The 19,630-nt window shown below is 35.4% G+C and overlaps 2 protein-coding genes across 2 annotated transcripts; one reads left to right on the top strand and one right to left on the bottom strand.

Moving 5' to 3' along the window:
- On the top strand, positions 281-2,624 carry LOC109347659 (30S ribosomal protein S9, chloroplastic-like). The gene is made up of 2 exons (XM_019587621.1): positions 281-706; positions 2,132-2,624. Exons 1-2 carry the CDS (start codon positions 371-373, stop codon positions 2,417-2,419), a joined length of 624 nt encoding a protein of 207 aa, XP_019443166.1. The 5' UTR covers positions 281-370; the 3' UTR covers positions 2,420-2,624.
- LOC109346966 (uncharacterized mitochondrial protein AtMg00810-like) lies at positions 16,491-17,351 on the bottom strand. The gene has a single exon (XM_019586705.1). The coding sequence runs from the start codon at positions 17,349-17,351 to the stop codon at positions 16,491-16,493; it is 861 nt and encodes a 286-aa protein (XP_019442250.1).

Below are 19,630 nucleotides of genomic sequence, written 5' to 3'. Positions count from 1 at the left end.
AACATTTATAAATTCAAATGGTTTATTTCCAAATAAGTTTTTCCTATGTTAATGTAATACTATATATGTTATCATTGAAATTATCTAACAACATATTAATCTAATAGTATAAAATCATACTAAATATATAAGAAATTAAGAAGTTAAAATTTTGATTGTTATGAAGGATATTTGTCTAGAAGAACAGCCACATACATAAACTAGTTCCTTATGATAACATTGGCAATTCAAAAAAAAAATGTTTCTCTCTCTTTCTTCTAAATAAAAAACCTCTTAATTCATTTTATCCTCTTCTACCTTACTACACCCTTTAATTTCCAACCAAAGCTTGAAACTTTCTAATCCACACTGAAAAACTGAACTTCGAAAAATGACGTCATCGCTATCGTCACTCACAGCCTCTTTCTCTTCACTCTCATTCTCCTCTTACATTTCTCAGAAACCAAACACTCTTTCACTTGTGAGAACCGAATCGCCCACGCGCGTTCCGAAATTGAAATTCCCCTCACTCGCCGTAACCGCCACCGTGATTGATTCTACGGCGGAGCCTGAAACCGCTGACCTAAGGAAATACGTGAAGACGAGGCTTCCAGGTGGATTCGCTGCTCAGATTATCATAGGTACTGGTCGCAGAAAGAGTGCTATTGCTCGTGTTGTTCTACAAGAAGGAACTGGCAAATTCATCATCAATTATCGTGATGCTAAGGTAGTGTTTTTTTTCTTCTAGAATTGATTTTATTATAAAGCGATTTTTGAGATTTAAGTGTTTTTTTTTTTCGTTTTTGGTAAATTATATAAGTGCTTGTGCTTGTGTTGCCTTATACTTGAAAACTGTTTTATGTTGTTCATGTTTGCTTTAGGTGTGTTAGGTTGTGTTGGAAATAGGATAGCAGAAAATAATGAAGAATTATGATTTATGAATGAAGGGTAATGCTATTGACAATCTTAATTGACCATTCACAATCTTCATTAACCTATTTCACGGGGCACTGATAGGACATGGGATAAGGCTAACATAAAAATGCAAATCGTAAATTAGACAGATTCGAGGAATAATGTGTTAAAAAGTTAAGCATGACATTGTAAAAAGCATACAATTCTTGTGTCATTTCTATTTATATGAGTATAAAAGTTCAAGAAGTAACATGAAGTTGTAAAATGAAGTTGAGTCTCCAAAAGTTTCGGAGAAGCGTCTGATATGGTTACGTATTGGGTATGGTCTGTTGTGACTATTTTGAAGTGTTTGTGCTTCATAGCCATTAACCAGGCTCAATTTTTTTTTTAAATGAACAAAAAGATTTGAATTACCTAAAACAACCTATTTGCTTGTAGGGTAAGACTGTGTACGTTTACCCTTCCAGACTAGGTAAGAGCCTCGTATAGTAGGTCACCGTTATAAAAAAGGCTTAAATTAGTTATTAGGGAGTGTGAATAGATGATTTGGAGTGAGCATTATCTATGAGTGAAAAGTGCTTTGTGTTTGCTCCATATAATAGAGGTGGGAACTGGGATTGTTAAGAGTGGAGTGTTCACACCGCAATTTTTGGCTCCATGAATTGTGTCATCCAGTTTGATGGTTCAAGTTCCATTTGGATTGAACATTTGCCTGATGTTTGACTTTATACCAAGTTCTTCCTTTGTCATTATGGAAGAATGATAACTATAATGGCATGGTATAAGTTTGTGCTGTGTGAGTTTTACTGTTTTCCATTCGACTGAAATCTGTTATTTTCATATTATGAATGAATTGTTATCCATTAACTTGGGTGATTAAAACCTGTTTTTGAATCATTCTTTATTTTTTCACTATTCATAATCACTTGAAAACATTTATATCAACTTATGAGTTGAGTTTTGGAGGGGAATGAAGAGAAATGAAGACTTCAGAGCCATGAAATACACTTGTGAGATGACTCTGAAGCCTTCTCTTTCCTTCCCAGGGTCATCTTAGATTTAGGATTGCATGAGAAACATGATTGAATTGGAAACAGGTATACGTTAACAGCCATTCTAACTATTGTGTCTTTGTCTTTCAGCAGTACGTATATATGCTCCTTCAATCTCTTTTTTCCCTCATGTTGTTTTGTTAGTTGTCATCACCATTTAATCTTTTTGTTTTAATGTTGCGCAGGAATATCTTCAGGGAAATCCATTGTGGCTTCAATACATCAAGGTTCCCTTACTAACCTTGGGATATGAAAATAGCTATGATGTTTTTGTCAAAGCTGAAGGCGGCGGCCTCTCCGGCCAGGCTCAAGCAATCACCCTTGGCATTGCTCGTGCCCTACTGAAGGTAAGCGAAGATCATAGAAAACCTTTGAGACAGGAAGGCCTTCTGACCAGAGATTCAAGAGTGGTTGAGAGGAAGAAAGTTGGACTTAAGAAAGCTCGTAAAGCTCCTCAGTATTCCAAACGTTGAGTTTGGAAATTTACATGTATTTGGTCCTTTTCACATTTGAAACTATCAGTTGTCGTCATTTGTAATTGCAGGTTTCCTTCTAAAAAGGTGTAGAGACATTAAAAAAGATCCTATGGCTTTTGTACACAGAGTCCTTCCCCTTGTTTCCTTATTTCTTATTTCCTTGATGATATGTATCAACTAACAATGAATAGGACATTTTAGCAAAGATTCACAATGAATGAAACCAATTTGTTATTCATTCAAAACTTAACTTGTTATTTAACTCGATAAATTTGGTTCATGAACCAAATGAACTAAATTTGAGCTAAAAATTGAGCTCCTTAAATAAATAAGCCGAACATGAGTTGATATAGTTCGATTCATAAGAAATTCTATATATATAAATTATTTTTTTATGTTTATAGATATTATATCATGACCCATACATTATTCTTTTATGTTTATTGTTACTAGTGTGTACAGACAGTTCGTGTTTGCCGGTCAATATTATATGGAACTACGTATTCAATTTTTATATATTTTATTTTTAGAATTAGAATGTATTTGTTATAATTTTTATGTATTTATGATAGTGTTCAATTTAATGTGAAAGATATAATTAATTAATGTGTTGATGATATTTATTTATGATTATATGGTCTTTTTGTAAAAATTAAATAATGTGAAGGGCAAAATAGGAAATAGAAATTACACCATGGTGGAAGTTACACCATGTTTTGCCTTTATATATAGCAGTGTTGTTGGAACCGGACCGGACGGTCCGACCGGTTTGACCACTGACCGGACTTGAAAACGGCTCTGGTTTGCTGTATTAACCGAATGAGATTTGGACCGCTTTGAACCGGAAAAAATCCGGTCCGACCATGTTAAACCCGGTTAAACCGGATTAACCCGGGAAGTAAACCGGACGACTCACTTAAAAATGAAAAAAAAGTGGGACAATGTTCTAATATTTTGTTTTACTACGGTCCAAAAAAGGTAAAGATGTATTATTTCAATATAATTATACGGAATTATTAATTATATAAAATTTTACATTTATATATAACTATATATTTATAAATAAAAATTATTAATTATGTACAAAATCCCGGTCAGACCGGACGGTTTAACCGTTTAAACCGGTTAAACCCAATACGGGAACTCTGCCGGTTTGACGTTCGGCTCGGGTTTCACAACACTGATATATAGTATAGATATAGATTATATATATAACATGTGATAGTATTTTTTTTTAAATTAATTAATTATTTGAGTTGTTGAAATGAACCAATTCGAACCGTTCACGAACTTTAATAGAGTCGAACTCGAGCTAAAAAATAACACATATCAAATTCAAATCAAATTTTGAGGTAACAAATCCTTATCAAGCTGAACCAGTTATGATTCGACTCAATTTGGCTCTTTTACCGTCCTAATTATGGCTATGATAATTTTATTATTGTTTGGGGGAGAAGAAGCTTAGGGCGAGGGAAACCTCTTTCTTCATTCATGGTTAGGACAAGAAAAGACTACAATGAGAATTTGTAGTGAGATTATATACTACAAAAAAACAAGAGAATATTTGTTGTCCCATAATGAGTGCTACATTACGTATCATCACCTTGTGATTGATTGAAAAATATATTTAAATTAAAATTTAATTTTTAAATATATTTTTGACCAATCATAAGGTCATGACATATAGAATGATACTCATTGTAGGACATAAGATGTGCACCCATTAGGTACATTAGCTAAATCATATATTTTAAACTTACTTCTCATCATGGACATCAATTTTAAGAAAATCTAATGGTTTAGATCTACTCATTAATTCAACGCATTCGATTTCCCTAAAATTGATGATTAAAATGTGGAATAAGTTTAAAAACTTACTCTTGGAGTAAGTAGATCATCTCCCATCTTATATCTCATAGTTTATTAAACAACTTTGTGAATCAACTAATGTCATACTCCCATAAATCCTTGAAGGTATTAATAACTATGTTATCTAATCCAACCTCTTTGTTATTTCTCCATCCCGAGTGTGCAAAATGAAATAAGGGATGTTTGTTTCAATTTATAAAAAGATATTATTGTGAATAGTGGCAATGAATGATAATATATGTATTTGCTTCAAGTTGTAAAAAGTATTCCTAGATATAAACTTTTGTAAGGCAAATACATAGACGATGTTAATGATAATATCTGTTTTTTTAATTATATTCTTAAATTTTTAGAGATGTATATATTCTTTTAATATCTTGATTTCCCTCTCACTTGAGGTTATTATAAGTAATTAAAATGCATTTTCTATACTAAATAGTTACCAGATAATTAATCAAATATCAAGTTTTGGCTTTTGTAGTTATATTCAAGTATCATTTAGCGTAAATTTATTGTTCTAGTTATATCACATCAAAAAATATTAATATTGTTTTCTCTACTAAATAAGTATAAGTATGATGATAAACAAAATAATTTTCTTAGAATAAGAGTATTTTAATAATTATATCATCTATTTCTAGGAATATATATGATAAACAAACATAATTTTAAGTTATTTCCATAAATATCAACAAAGATTCCTAATAAATATAAAAAATATCAATCACATATATATTTTAATATATTCAGGAACAAAGTTCATGATAATAGCAGTCATGAGAAAATGATTCATAAGATTAAAAAATCTATACCCTAAAATTAACAAATCCATGTGATGATATGAAATAGAGTACACATATGTATATATGTAATTATATAAAAATAAATTATAATATTATAAAATAAAGTGAAATAATGTCATAATGGACGATAAGGTGTAAGATAGTATATGCATGCTTACCCTTTTATAAATATTAAAGTTGAAAGCTTATTATTATCTATATTTCTATACTTACTATTAATAAAAGGAAAACACAAAATAATCACTCATCATTGTGTAATTTGTGTTTTCCGATTTTGCCCTCAATATCTTTTTATTTCTACAAAAAACTATATAATATTATTTTCTTATTTTATCCTTATTATCTTCTTATTTTAAAAGTGTATTTAAAAAATTGAATATTAGATCAATTGAATAAATTCAACCGTAAATTTAGCACAAAAAATTATATTAGAATTTATAAAATACAAACTATACATTACAAACAATAAGAAAGCGGGTTGACAGACACGACAGTGCATGTCAACACGCTAGTTGTAAATAAATAACATGTTTTTTGAATCATAGATTCAAATTAGAATTAGAAGATTAGATAATGTCGAGTTGGCGTGCGTTACAAGTAAGGGGATCTAATCCAATATAGCGTTCCACATCCTTAAATTATAAACCGCGTCAACAACTATTTTGATTGCATCATTACCGTTGATATTTCCACACACCCCTTATCTCGACCGTCTATCTCTCCCTTTTCCCTATATATAAACCTCATCAGGGTCCCCAATTCAATCATTCAGAATCTGATGGAAACAGCGTAGCGCGAAATTCTGAATAGCGGTTTCTTTTCTTAGCTCCTATTTTATTGATTCCGATTCCATGATCTTAAAGTTTGAGTAGTGTGTATTGTTTTGCCGATTTATATGATTCTTCGATTGCTGGTTAATTTTGGCTGAATTGAAAATCGAATGAAATTGATTGTTTTCGTGAATCTTCTATCTGTGTTAAGAAAATAGTATTGTTCTTCATTTGATGATGAAGATTTAGACGTTGAACTGTTTGTGTTTCTTCGTTAACAGCAGTCTCAATTTTGGACATCAAAGATCGGCGACGTGCAATTCAGGATATTATTAATAATTTATTTGCTTTTCCGATTTATCTTCGATTGCGTTGATTTTTATGAATTCAAGATCGCAAGAGATTGATAGTTTTCGTGACTTACATATGTGTTAAGGAAATAGTGTTGTTCTTCATTTCATGATGAAGATTTTGACGTTGAAGTGTTTGTGTTTCTTCGTTAACAGAACTCTCTAGTATTGAAGATTGGTGATGTGCTATTCAGGGGTTCAGGATATTTAATTTGATTTCATCGATCAATTTTTCCTATTTTAATTCGTCATGAATGTGTCTACAAATTGAATCGTGAAGCTGTTCTTTTTGCAGTTAGCGCCTCCTGACTGTATACCACTGCATAAATTGGCGAACTTTACCATGGGGTTCTGAATTCTTCAATAACTTTTAGTCTTGTCTTCCGTTTATAAGTTTATTAGGATTTTCTACGTTTTCCATGAATTATTCCCCTTTGGTTTTACAGGGAAGATTATAAATGATTGTGTGCGAGGTTATGAAAGCAATGGTTGGGGAAAGTTGATGGAAATTTTATTTGTCCTAGGTTTTGTTTGTCTCGCAATATGGATATTCTTCCCGTTTTGTGTTTGGGTATGATTATGGACAGCTACAAATATGTTAGTGTCATCAAATGGTGGTCGAATCGGCCCATATGCTGGGAGATTCTGCAAACGTGACTGTGACAGCTATTTAAAACCAGTTATGGCTATGGTTGTTCCTCTGTGTTTGTGTATCAGAAGCGTTGAATTTTAAGAAGCTGGAGTTTCTATGTGAAAGTAACTAACTGAATGAAGAGAAGAAGAATTCTGTTTTTATTGAAATGAAAAGTTAGTTAATAATGCACAACTAACTTCTATTTATAGAAGAAGAGAAACCCAACTGAAAAGGAAAGATTAACTATACAATGACAAAACTATCCTTTTCTATATTCCTAACATTCCCCCTTGAAACTCAGGGAGAGTTTTTGTTTGATGAGGAATTTGTTGCTTCATGAACATCAATAACACGAAGTTTTTGCTTGAGAAACTGAAACCGAGTTGAAGACAGAGCTTTTGTAAGGATATCAGCAGTTTGCAAGTTGGCAGGAATATGCTTGACAACAAGCTTTTTGTCTTGGACTTTGTCACGAACAAAGAAGAGATCCAGCTCAATATGCTTGGTCCTTTGATGAAGAACAGGATTATGGGAAAGAGACACAGTGCTCAAGTTATCACAGAGCACCAAAGGAGCAGAAAAACTAAAGTTCAACTCCAAGAGCAAAGACTGCACCCATTGTAATTCTTGAGCTAGAAGAGCCATACTTCGGTACTCTGCCTCAGTGCTGGATCTAGAGATGGTAGTTTGCTTTTTAGACCACCAAGTAATCAAATTGTTGCCAAGAAAAATGCAAGCTCCAGAGGTAGACTTTCTATCATCACAATCAGAAGCCCAATCAGCATCACAAAATCCCGTGATTGGAAGAGGAGAGGCAGGAATTGTAGGTTGAAAAATGATGCCATGATTCTGAGTACCAACCAAGTAGCGTAAAATTCTTTTTACTGCTGACCAATGTTCCTCAAGAGGATTTGCAAGGAATTGGCAGACCTTGTTCACAGAGTAAGCAATATCAGGCCTTGTTATTGTAGCATATTGGAGAGCACCAACTATAGATCTATAGAGAGATGGATTTTCAAGATGATTAGAGCCTTCTTTTGTGAGTTTGACAGTGTGAACCATGGGGGAGTTGATAGGCTTAGCATTGCTCATGTTTGCTTTTTCCAGTAAATCTCTAACATATTTAGATTGAGATAGAAACAACCTGCCATCAGACAGAGACTTGACCTCTATGCCAAGGAAGTAGTCTAGAGTGCCTAATTGTTTAAGAGCAAAGGTAGTGCTTAGTTGAGTGATGATCTTCCTGATTTGCTCAATTGATGATCCAGTGATAACAATATCATCAACATAAACCAGAACATGGATTTTGTAGGAGTTAGTATTGAGAATAAACAAGGAGTTATCACACCTGCTGACAGCAAAGCCAAAGGAGACTAATGTTGATTTTAGTTTTTCAAACCATTGCCTTGGTGCTTGCTTGAGCCCATATATAGCTTTGTGCAACCTACACACCAAACTCTTGTTGGAGTGTTGAAACCCCAATGGTTGTTGCATGTATACCTCCTCAATCAGATTCTCATTGAGGAAAGCATTATTGACATCAAGTTGTTCAATAGGCCAGTGATAGGTGAGTGCCAAAGTCAATAGCACCCTAATTGTGACAGGTTTAACTACTGGACTGAAAGTCTCAGTGTAGTCAACTCCAAGCTTTTGATGAAAGCCTTTAGCAACTAATCTTGCCTTGTATCTGCTGACAGACCCATCAGGATTCTGTTTCACTCGAAATACCCTCTTATGGATAGGTTCTTGTTGTGATGGTCCACATATTTGGTTTGGAGAATTCTGCTAGTTACGCCCCCAATTTTTATTATGATCCACAGTTGTTTCCCTGCCTAATGGATTCTCGTACCTAATCTGCATGCCAAATCATGTTTACAAAATAATTCTTACTCTGGAAAAATTTAACACCGTCCTCTAAAAAATGACTGACTTGTAAGTGGATTTGCAGTTGATTTGATTTTGCTGGAAGAAATTAACAAAATTTGATTTCTCTATGTGGTCCTTCTTTTTCGTCAACTTTTTAATATTGTTTTACCCATCATGATAATTTAGTAGTTGGACTTATTGTTTTTATTAGTTTGCAGAATTGCAACATTGTGGGCCCATATATTTTTGAACTTTAGGCCTAACCAGTGATTGTAAATGCTTAACCAGATTAGACCGATGAAGGGTTCCAAATTGTTTATTATATTTTTTATTTTGTTGCATCTATTGTTCTTTCTTGCTTAACATCTCATGTCCATTTTTTTGAATATTGTTCTCCACTGATTCTGGAGATCTAGGTGGTGAGATGTTAAGATTTATGCTCTGGAGTTGTCTTTGGGCAGATTATACAATATATAGCAGTGCTGGAGTTTTCTGTTCTTGCATGAATGAGTCTTATGGCTTTGGTCAGGCTTGGTTGGGGTTTTTGATTTACTTTTTGCTATATTGAGGGAGGATTAAGAGCTTGCTTGGGCTTTTGGTTCTTTTTTGGATTATCTGTGTCTGGTTTTGGATAGTTTTAATGTTTTTTGCTAAAACTTTGACATGGTGTTCACAGTTTGTTGGAAGTTGGGGTCTCATCCTGCTTCAAGTGACTACCTGCCTTTGTGGAGGTTGAAGTTGGATCTTTAGCAACCTTTTGGTGATCAAGATGCTAAGGGGTTCAGTCTGATGCTAAGGGGTTGGAGTCTCTTTTTTATGTCTGAGTTGAATTGTGAAGGTCGTTTTACATTAAGTGCCTACTAATTATATATCCATAACTTGGTGACCTGTATCTGGATTTCGAACTCTTGGATTTGTCTTTTCGTCCATAAATTCATTCAAATTCCGTTCGTTTTCCATGCATTTAGCCTGGCTTTGCAGGGAAAATGATTTTGTTCTGGGCTATGGAAAAACGCAGTGACTGGGGGGTATTGATGGACATTCTCTTTCAATTTAAGTTTTGTTACCGTTATAAATCTTTCTTCTCATTTGGTTCCCTCATATATGCTTGTTCTGGATTTGTACATCTGTGGCTATGCTTGTTACTGTGTTTGTGTATCAGGAAGCAAGTGGGTTTTGGGATGCAGGAGTTTCTCTCCTATGAGGAGTCTGTGTACCTTTGACGCTTTGGGCCTGTGTGATAGTTGTGATGATATGCGACTTTGGTTTCGAGAATCCTCTCCATATCGTAACCTTCTATGTCACAGGCTTATAGTGACACCACTTTGTGTATTGATCACTTATAAACCTTCAGTCCGGTTGAAATTTTAATTGCACCATATGTGAACCAGCACCTTATGCATGATTTGTCATATAGTACTTCTATGGGGGTAATACATCGGTATTTTTAGGAGTTTGCAGTCAATTTTTTACATGTACACTTTATGAAGATATAGTTCCTTCACGACCAGGTCTGATTTTTCGAATAGTTATGCACTTCAAAAATATTTTTATACTATCCTTTGAATATGTTAATATAAAAAACTTGGTTTTTGTGAATTTTGATTCTATATTGGCAATAGAGTTGATATGCATGTTGCCTTGTGGCTGGACTTCTGCATCATTAATCAATAAGTTGATAAAACGTTGTGAATCTTTGTTCAATTCTTTGAATATTGTTCAATTCTTCGAATATTGTTCAATTCTTCGAATATTATTCTGCCGATCATGACAATCTAGGTGTTGAATTTATTGCTTCATTTATATGCACAGCAGTTTTTGGGCCTGGAAATTCTACCTTTTAGGTGTAAGTGTGTAACCCTCGAGGAACAAATCTCTGAATGTATGTTCTGGAATTTATAGCTGGTGATAGGTTCAGGATTATTTTATTTTTGTAACATGAGTTCTTGTTTTTGTTTTCAGGAATTTTGTAACCATATCCTAATAATTTTCACTTTCTCATGAATATATCTAGGTGTTTAAACTGCTTGAATTTATGTGATCGAAGAAATCTAGAGCCTGGAATGAACTTGTTGTCCTTAGCTGTTTCCAATCGAAGATCTAATCTTTAAGATGCTATTTGAATACCTCATTGATAAGTTGTTGGTTCTTTTTTAATTTACATTATACTGTATAAATTTAAATCTGTATTTCTGTGGTGTTGTGCAATGATCTTTGTGTTACATGGATTCTTGTGCATATTGTTAAATGTGAAGGATCTGTAGCTTTGGGCCTCTTGCGTAATTTGGTGAGCCCTACTTTAAGGGAAGTTTTCTTTTGTCTTGTTTGAATATGTCAGGCATCTAATATTTTTTCTATTTACATATTTATGATTTGCCCTTGGGTATTACATGGGAGAGAATTGTAGTCCTTGATTTGCCCTTGCTTCTGTATTTATTTATCTGTGTTTTTTCCTTCTTGATTTGGCTGTCTTGGTTGCTTCGACTTTTCAACGGGGAACATGGGATAGCTTTGTTGTGCATAATCTGCAACTTGAGTTGGAATGTGAAATTTTCTAGCTTCATGTTTCCTGAGGAGCTTTGGAATGTTCTTTTGCTATACGAATTATGAATTTGGTAAACCTTCCTGGATTTTGAATTGTTGTGTTTCCTTTACACAGAGACAAGTTGTATGTGGGACCTGTGGTTGGACGTATCCAATATGGTATTTTAGATCTTACATCCTTAATTATGAATGTTCTGGATTTGGCTATTTTGGAGTTGTACTGTTTTTTGTTTTACATACCATATGACCTGGGCACAAGAATCATATTTGACCTACTTTTCCATATCAATGGAGGAATAATAGCTTGGTTCGGTCCCCCTTAACTTTTATGATCCGTGGCTTGGTTTGTAGAATTCTAAGCTTGTACTGATGTTTTTAAACTTTCATGTTGCCAGTACGTTTTCTTCAGATAATTGTAGTTTTTTATTCATCACACTTTATGAGGCTGTAGTACTATTCTGCCGAAAAAGGTCCTCTCCTACTGCTTGAAGTCGCCACCTTCATCTGGAACAGGAGCAAGTCTTGAATCCACAGGAAGGTTGAATATGGAGTCTGGAGTTTGGTCTTTGTAGAAATACTGTTCTCCGTTTCATCATGGAGGTCTACGAGTTGTGTTTATTTGTTTGCAGCACTCTGGAGTCTGAAGATGAGTGTTCTGCAGAGAGTTCCGATGGTTTTATGTAATGTTCTCGTGTCTTGTATCATGTGCTAATTCAAGCTGGATTCTAAATTCTTGGACCTGCCTATGTCTTTTCTGGTCTGTTGACTCTGAGCGTTCGCTTTATCCATTAATGATTTTTGCTTGGGTTTGCAGAGAGTTTCTTGTCTAGGAGTGTGGTTGGGCTGTTCGGTATCAGATTTTGTTAGCTTCAATACCATATCGCTCTGCCTAATATTTAAGTGCTCGTTTTGTATTTGGCTAGTTGGACAGTGCTGCCACATTGCACTGTCGGGTTTTTTCCTTCCGGTTTTTATATCTGGTTCAATTGCCATGTGAATGGAAGAAATATATCTTGTTTTGGCCCAGGATCTTTTTGCGATCATCTATGTCTTGGTTTGGAGTTATTGAGCTTTATTTTTGTTGAAAATTTGGCATGATTCTCCCCCTAATTCCTTACTCTATTCCTTGAAGTTTGAAGGTATTTCATCTTGTTGCACATGGCGACCTTCCTTTGGAATTGATCTTCTGTTAATCTGGTTACTGGGGCTTCTGGTCCAATTAGAATTGGAGAAAACAGTGGTGCCAAATTCGGGAGTTGATTTTATTTGTTTGATGGGCTATTCAACCTTTTTTTCTAGTGATGAATTGTAGTATATGAATTTAGTTGTGATGTTTCTCTTGTGCAGTTTCAGAAGTGATCTCACTTATTCCGAATTTGTGGTTGACATCGCACTTGCATGTGTTGTAGCGTTCTCCATAAATCTGAAGTTGCTCGACAAGCTTCTTACAATGTTCTGCCATAACCGCGTTGTCCACAGTCTCGCTTTCCCAATTTATAGGCCTTGTTCAAATTGCTAATGATCTGAAACACTATCTAAATGATAAGGTTTTTGCTGAATCGGAAGATTGTAAGAAAGGAGTGAGTTTGGAAGGAAGGATCTGGGACAAAGTTCCTCATTTTTTTGTTGAGGATTATTAGTGTGGCTAAGTGCTCAGGGTTACTGATTTAATTTATTTCATAAATTATTCTATAATTATTTTGGCTTAGATCGTGATGTCTATAAATTGAGATTGTAGAAGCTGTTCTTTGAGTGCCTCCAATTATTTCTTCACAGCAATGTCGTGCATATTATCAAGTCTGTTGCATAATTTGGTGACCTCTATCAGGATTCTGAACTCTAGGATTTGTTTTTCGTTGATAAATTTATTTTGATAGTGTGGAAATTTTCTGGTTTCCATGATTTCCGCTTGGGTGTTTCAGGCTAAATTGCAATATTTATGTGCTGGTGTGTGGGAGCAGCAGTTGGTAGTGCCGTAGTGTTGATGCCATTGTGGTCTGACTTAGGTTTTGTTGGTGTTAATGTGAATATTCTTCTCATTTTTTCCCTGCTCGTTCTGTGGATTTGGTTATGTTTACAACGTATGGCTATGTCTGTTTCTCTGTTGTGTATAGGAAGCCTCACTTTTAAGGCACTAGAGATCTAACTCAAATGGAGACTGTATGGCAGTTGCTATGGGCACTTGGTCTTTAGTTCTGATGATCTGTGTTTTTGGTTTGGAGAATTCTGTCACCCTTTTATCGATGTTTTTGTCTAACTTTTGTATGATCTACTAAGTTTTTTGTTTTCCTAACTGGATTTTTCTTTGTCACAGGGATACCCGCTCCTATAGTGAGCACCTTAATCTGCAGGAAATTTAAATCAACACATGGAAACAGCCTCTCTGTGTATGGGGTAAGGTTGTGTACATCTACTTTCATCAAACTCTACCAGGTGGGATCCTCGTGTGCCGGACCACCTTTTTCTTTGTTAGCTGACACAAATATTTATAAGTGCTTGCATTAGGATTATTTGGATGTTACTTTGATCTAATTGTCCATTTATATGGAATATGGTCATGTTAAAGCGATATCAAGGGAGGAATGAGACCTTGCTTGGGCTTTTGGTTCTTTTTTGGAGTATCTGTGTGTTGGTTTTTTGAAAGTTCTAATATTTTTAGCTAAAACTGATATGGTCTTCCACAGTTTGTCGGAAGTTGGGGTCCATCATCCTGCTTCAGGTGACTACATATGCCTCAGATTTACAATCAAGTCGAGACTCCTTATTTTGTGGAGGTTGAAGTTGGATCCTAACCAATTTTTGTCAATCTTTTAAGCTAAGGGGTTTGATTCATTATTTAATCATTTAGTTTCTTAAATTCCGTATCTCCTTTTTATGACGCGGAGTTGAATTTTGAAGGTCATTTCACATTTAGTGTATGCATTTTCAGTCACATTCTGAACTTGGTGACCTGTATCTGGATTTTGAACTCTTGGATTTGTCTTTCGTTTATAAGTTCTTTCAGATTCCGTGCGTTTCCCATGCATTTAGCTTGCTTTACTTGGAAATGATAATGTTCTGTACTGTGGAAGCAGTGATTGGGGGTATCGATGGAATTCTGTTGCTTCTTAGGTTATGTTACCATTAAAAAACTTTATTCTTGTTTGTCCCCCTCGTATGTGCTTCTTCTGGATTTGGATATCTGTGGATATGCTCATTACTGTGTTTATGTATCAGGATGCATACGAGTTTTGGGATGCAGTAGTTTCTCTCTTATGAGGAGTCTATGTAGTACCTTTGATGCTTTGGGACTGTGTGATGGTTGTGATGATATGCGTATTTGGTTTGGAGAATTCTTCTATGCTATATTGATGTTTTCTTATCTATAAGTTTTTCCTCTCCATGTCATAATCTTCTTTGTCACAGGCTTGTAGTGTCACAACTTCGTGTATTGAGCACCTAAACCTTTAGGCAAATTGAATCTTTAATTGAACAATATGTGAACCAACACCTTATGCATGATTTGTCATATAATACTTCTAAGGGTGTTACATCGGTAATTTTTAGGAGTTTGCAGTCAACTATTTATGATGATATTGTTCCCGTACGTCCAGGTTTGATTTTTTTAATAGTTCTGCACTTGAAAATATTTTTATAGTATTCTGTGAATATGTTTTTTAACATAAAAAGCTTGGTTTTCTTGAATTTTAATTCTATAGCGGTTGTCGATGAGGCATTTGTGTAGTGGTCTAAGGACCCATTGGATCCCCAGATATCGTACTAGGACAAATGTCAAATGTTCGAATCCTGTGAGCTACACTTGCTGATTATTGCATCAATAATCAATAAGTTGATAAAAGTTTCTGATTCTTTGTTCAATTCTTTGAATATTGTTCTGCCATTGATCATGACAATCTAGGTGTTGAACTTATTGCGTTATTCATGTGCCGTATTTTTGGGCCTGGAAATTCTACCTGCTGGTGTAACCCTCGAGGGCTGAATCTGAAAGAGTGTTCTGGATTTGTACTGCTTGAATTAATGTGATCAAAGAAGTCTAGAGTAGCCTGTAATGAATTTCCTGTCCTTAGTTGTTTCCAATTGAAGATCTAAGCTTAAAAAATGCTCTCTGAATAATTCATTGATAAGTTGTTGCTTCTTTTTTTAATGAACAAGATAAATTTTAAATTTGTTTCCTGTAGTATTGTGTAATGATCTTTCCCTTAAATGTTATCTTGTGCGTAGTGTTTCATGTGAAGGTGCTGTAGCATTGTGCGTCGTCCATAATTTGGTGAGCCCTACTTTGAGAGAAGTTTTGATTTGTCTTGTTTGAATAGGTCAAGCGTTTAATATTTACCAACATATTTATGTTTTGCGCTTGGGTGTTACAGGGAAGATAACTGTAGGTTGTGGACCTTGGTTAGAAGATCCTTCAAAAGCCTTAGGTTTTGTTGTAGCCTTTAAAAGAACCTTTTTCCTTAGGAGATAATTGTAGCCCTGTTAGCTTTAGGGTATCTGTGTTTTTCCTTTTTGATTTGGTTGTCTTTGTTGCTTCAACTTTTCAAGGTGGAACATGGGATAGCTTGGTTGTGCATGATCTGCGACTTGGTTTGGAATGCGAAGTTTTCTAGCTTCAAGTTTTCCGAGGAGCTTTAGAATGTTTCTTTTGCTACGCGAACTATGAATTTGGTAAACCTTCCTGGATTTTGAATTCTTGTGCTTTCGTTACACAGAGATAACTTGTATGTGGGAGTTGTGGTGGGACATATCAAGTATGGTGTTTGTTATCTTACATCCTTAATTATGAACTTCTGGATTTGTCTATTTTGGACTTGTACTATTTTTTGTTTAGGAATCATGAGTCAGGGCACAAGAATCACGTTTGACTTACTTTTCCATATCAATGGGGGAGTAATAGCTTGGTTGTGGCCCCCTATTTTTGATGATCCAGAGCTTGGTTTGGAGAGTTCTTGTAAAAGCTTATATTGTTACTCTGATGTTGGTTGATGTAAAGAATGGAAAATGAAAGAAAAGAAAGAAGAGAGAATTGAATTTCTTATTAGAATTGTTTCTGTATTTCTGATTACAATGAAAGAAAGAGATTTAGCTACTATTTAAAGAAGAGCTAAGTTGATGAGGCAGTTACTTTGACAGTTGTAACTGCCACTGACAACAACTAACAATACTAACAGAACCGAAAGATACAACACACACAGCTTTATACAAGAAGCTTAAACTGAATTAATAACAGACTAATTACTCTAATATTCCCCCCTGAAGCTGTGGGTGTGTTGAAAATCTATCAACCACTTGAAGCAGTTTCCTTAGAGCCAGAAACCTTGAATTAGAAAGAGGTTTAGTTAGAGCATCTGCTGTCTGATCTTCAGATGGTATGTGCTTTATTTGCAACAGATTGGATTGGACTCTATCTCTTACAAAGAATAGATCCAACTCAATGTGTTTTGTCCTGTGATGAAGAATAGGATTGTGTGCCATGGCAACAATACTGAGATTATCACAGAGAACAAGGGGACATTGATGAGCAAACTTCAGCTCTGAGAGGAGAGACTCAATCCAAATGAGCTTTTGAGAGGCTAGAGCTAGGCTTCTATATTCAGCCTCAGTACTTGACCTAGAGACAGTTTGTTGCTTTTTTGACCACCAAGTAACAATGTTAGGTCCAACAAATAGGCAAGCACCTGAGACTGATTTTCTATCATCTGGATCTGATGCCCAATCAGCATCACAAAATGCTGTGATGGATAGAGAACAGTGAGGACTAGCTGGTCTGAGTTGTATGCCAAGGGTGAGAGAACCTTGTAAGTACCTGAGAATTCTTTTAACAGCAGTCCAGTGATGCTCCAAAGGATTTGACATATATTGACACACTTTATTGACACTGAATGCAAGATCTGGTCTTGTAATTGTGGCATACTGAAGTGCTCCCACTATGGATCTGTAAAGTGTGGGATTGTCAAAAGGTGAAGAACCTGTCTTTGTCAATTTGCAAGAAGAAGACATAGGAGTAGGTAGAGACTTGGCAGAATCCATATTAGCCTTTTTAAGAAGATCCTTGACATACTTTGTTTGAGAGAGAAACAGTGAACCATTAGTCATAGGTTTAACTTCTATGCCAAGAAAATATTCCAGTGAGCCTAGTCTCTTTAAAGCAAAGGCATACAAAGGCATTGCTTAGTTTTACAATGAGTTGATTAACCTGGGAAGCAGAAGATCTTGTGATAATAATATCATCTACATACACAAGTACATAGAGCCTGTATGTAGTTGAGGTATGAATGAATAAGGAATTGTCACACCTACTGTTCAAGAAACCAAACTGAACCAGAGTACTTTTGAGCTTCTCAAACCACTGTCTTGGGGCCTGTTTTAAGCCATACAAAGCCTTGTGAAGCTTGCACACTTGAGCCTTATTACCATTATGGAAGCTAGCAGGTTGAATCATATAGACTTCCTCACGCAGAATGCCATTTAGAAAAGCATTATTAATATCCAGTTGTTCAATAGGCCAATGAAAAGTAACTGCTAGTGTGAGAAGGATTCTGATAGTAATAGGTTTTACAACAGGAGAAAAGGTCTCTGTGTAGTCAATGCCCTGTTTTTGATGAAAACCTTTAGCCACAAGCCTTGCTTTATACCTATTTACTGTCCCATCAGGATTTTCCTTAATCCTAAACACCCATTTACAACCAATAGCTTGTTTGTCTCTAGGCAAATCAACAATAGACCAAGTGCCTAACTTTATTAGAGCATTGTATTCTTCTTGCATAGCTTGAACCCACAGAGGATCACTAAGAGCAGTTTTAACAGAAGTTGGCTCACTTTGAACAAGCAAGGCCCTAGGAACTCTAGGAACAAAAGACTTGTCAATTCCAGACTTAGAACGGGTTTGCATAGGATGAATAGACTGAGATACAAGAGGAAGAGGAAGAAGTGAAGTAGACTCAGTGTTTGTGGTTGTTGGTGACTCAGGATGTGTTGTTGAGGACTCATGGTGTATTGTTATTGGCTGATTATTAGGTGAAGAGGGAGGTGTTGATGAAGAAGAGGGACATAAAGAAGCAGAGGACTCAGTTTGTGTTTGTTGTTGTTGATGAGGAGTAGGATTAGAAGAGGATGTGGGAATAGAAAAGGTAGCACCTGAATCTGTTGTACCAGGAGCAGAGTGGGGATAAAAGTGGGTTATTTGAGGAGGATGAGGTATAGGAGAAGACATAGACTCTGAATGAGACATGACAGACTCTTTAGACTCTTTAGGAAAAACAAACTCATTGAACACAACATCTTTAGAAATGTATAATTTGCCATCATGAGAAAGACATTTGTATCCTTTGTGATGGGTAGAGTAGCCCAGAAAAATACATTCAGATGATCTTATCTGTAGCTTGTTGTTGTTGTAAGGTCTTAACAAAGGAAAGCAAGCACACCCAAACACTTTAAGGTAAGAATAGTCAGGTTGCACACCAAACAGAAGATAGTGAGGTGAAGATTGGTTTAGGGATGGGGAAGGTAATCTGTTGATGAGAAAAACTGTTGTGGTAAAGGCATATTCCCAATATGACATAGGTAATGAAGCATGAGTGAGCAAGGCTAAACCAGTTTCCACTATATGCCTATGTTTTCTCTCAACAGTCCCTTGTTGATGATGACTATGAGGGCATGAAACTCTGTGAATAATTCCTAGTGAGGTTAGATATTGACTAAATGGTCTAAACTCACCCCCCCAATCACTTTGGATGACTTTAATTTGAGACTGAAACTGAGTATGAACATACTTATGAAAGTGTTGAAAGATGAGAAGGGTGTCTAACTTTTTCTTTAGTAGATAAATCCAAGTGTGCCTGGTGTGAGCATCAACTATGGATAGGTAATATCTAAACCCTGTTTCTGAGTGGACAGGAGCAGGACCCCATAAATCCAAGTATAAAAGATCAAAAGGCTTGGCATACACAGTAGTAGAGTTTGGAGAGTGTAATTTATGAGCCTTAGCACAACAACAAGCAACACAGAAATCAAGAGATGTTTTATTAGAATGTAAAATGTTACATTGTTGCAATACATTCTTTACAGCAGCCTCATGGGCATGTCCTAGTCTATAATGCCAGAGTTTGTAAGGAGACAGACTTAGAACTAGGTAAGCTAGAATTATTTGCACATAAAGGGGATGCAGAACTGAAATTACAGTGAATTGAAGAAGGTTTAACAAGACTTGAGAAGGCATAGAGTCCCTTTGCAGTGAGAGAGCCTTTAAGGAGAACCTGTTTAGTAGCCTGTGATTTAACAAGACAATGGTTAGGATGGAATTCAAAAAAGCAATGATTGTCCTTGGCAAATTGAGACACACTAAGAAGATTTTTTGTAATAGTGGGAACAAGAAG

The sequence above is a fragment of the Lupinus angustifolius genome, chromosome LG05 (assembly GCF_001865875.1).
Source record: "Lupinus angustifolius cultivar Tanjil chromosome LG05, LupAngTanjil_v1.0, whole genome shotgun sequence".
Classification (NCBI taxonomy): domain Eukaryota; kingdom Viridiplantae; phylum Streptophyta; class Magnoliopsida; order Fabales; family Fabaceae; genus Lupinus; species Lupinus angustifolius.
The sequence above is the reverse complement of the archived record's forward strand: the minus strand, read 5'-3'. Positions and strand labels throughout refer to the sequence as shown.

Bases quoted from the DNA above. Each gene is read 5' to 3' on its own strand.
- LOC109347659 (XM_019587621.1), top strand. From the start codon at position 371: ATGACGTCATCGCTATCGTCACTCACAGCCTCTTTCTCTTCACTCTCA. The intron at 707-2,131 runs GTAGTGTTTTTT...AATGTTGCGCAG, and splicing joins TCAATTATCGTGATGCTAAG to GAATATCTTCAGGGAAATCC.
- LOC109346966 (XM_019586705.1), bottom strand. From the start codon at position 17,351: ATGACTAATGGTTCACTGTTTCTCTCTCAAACAAAGTATGTCAAGGAT.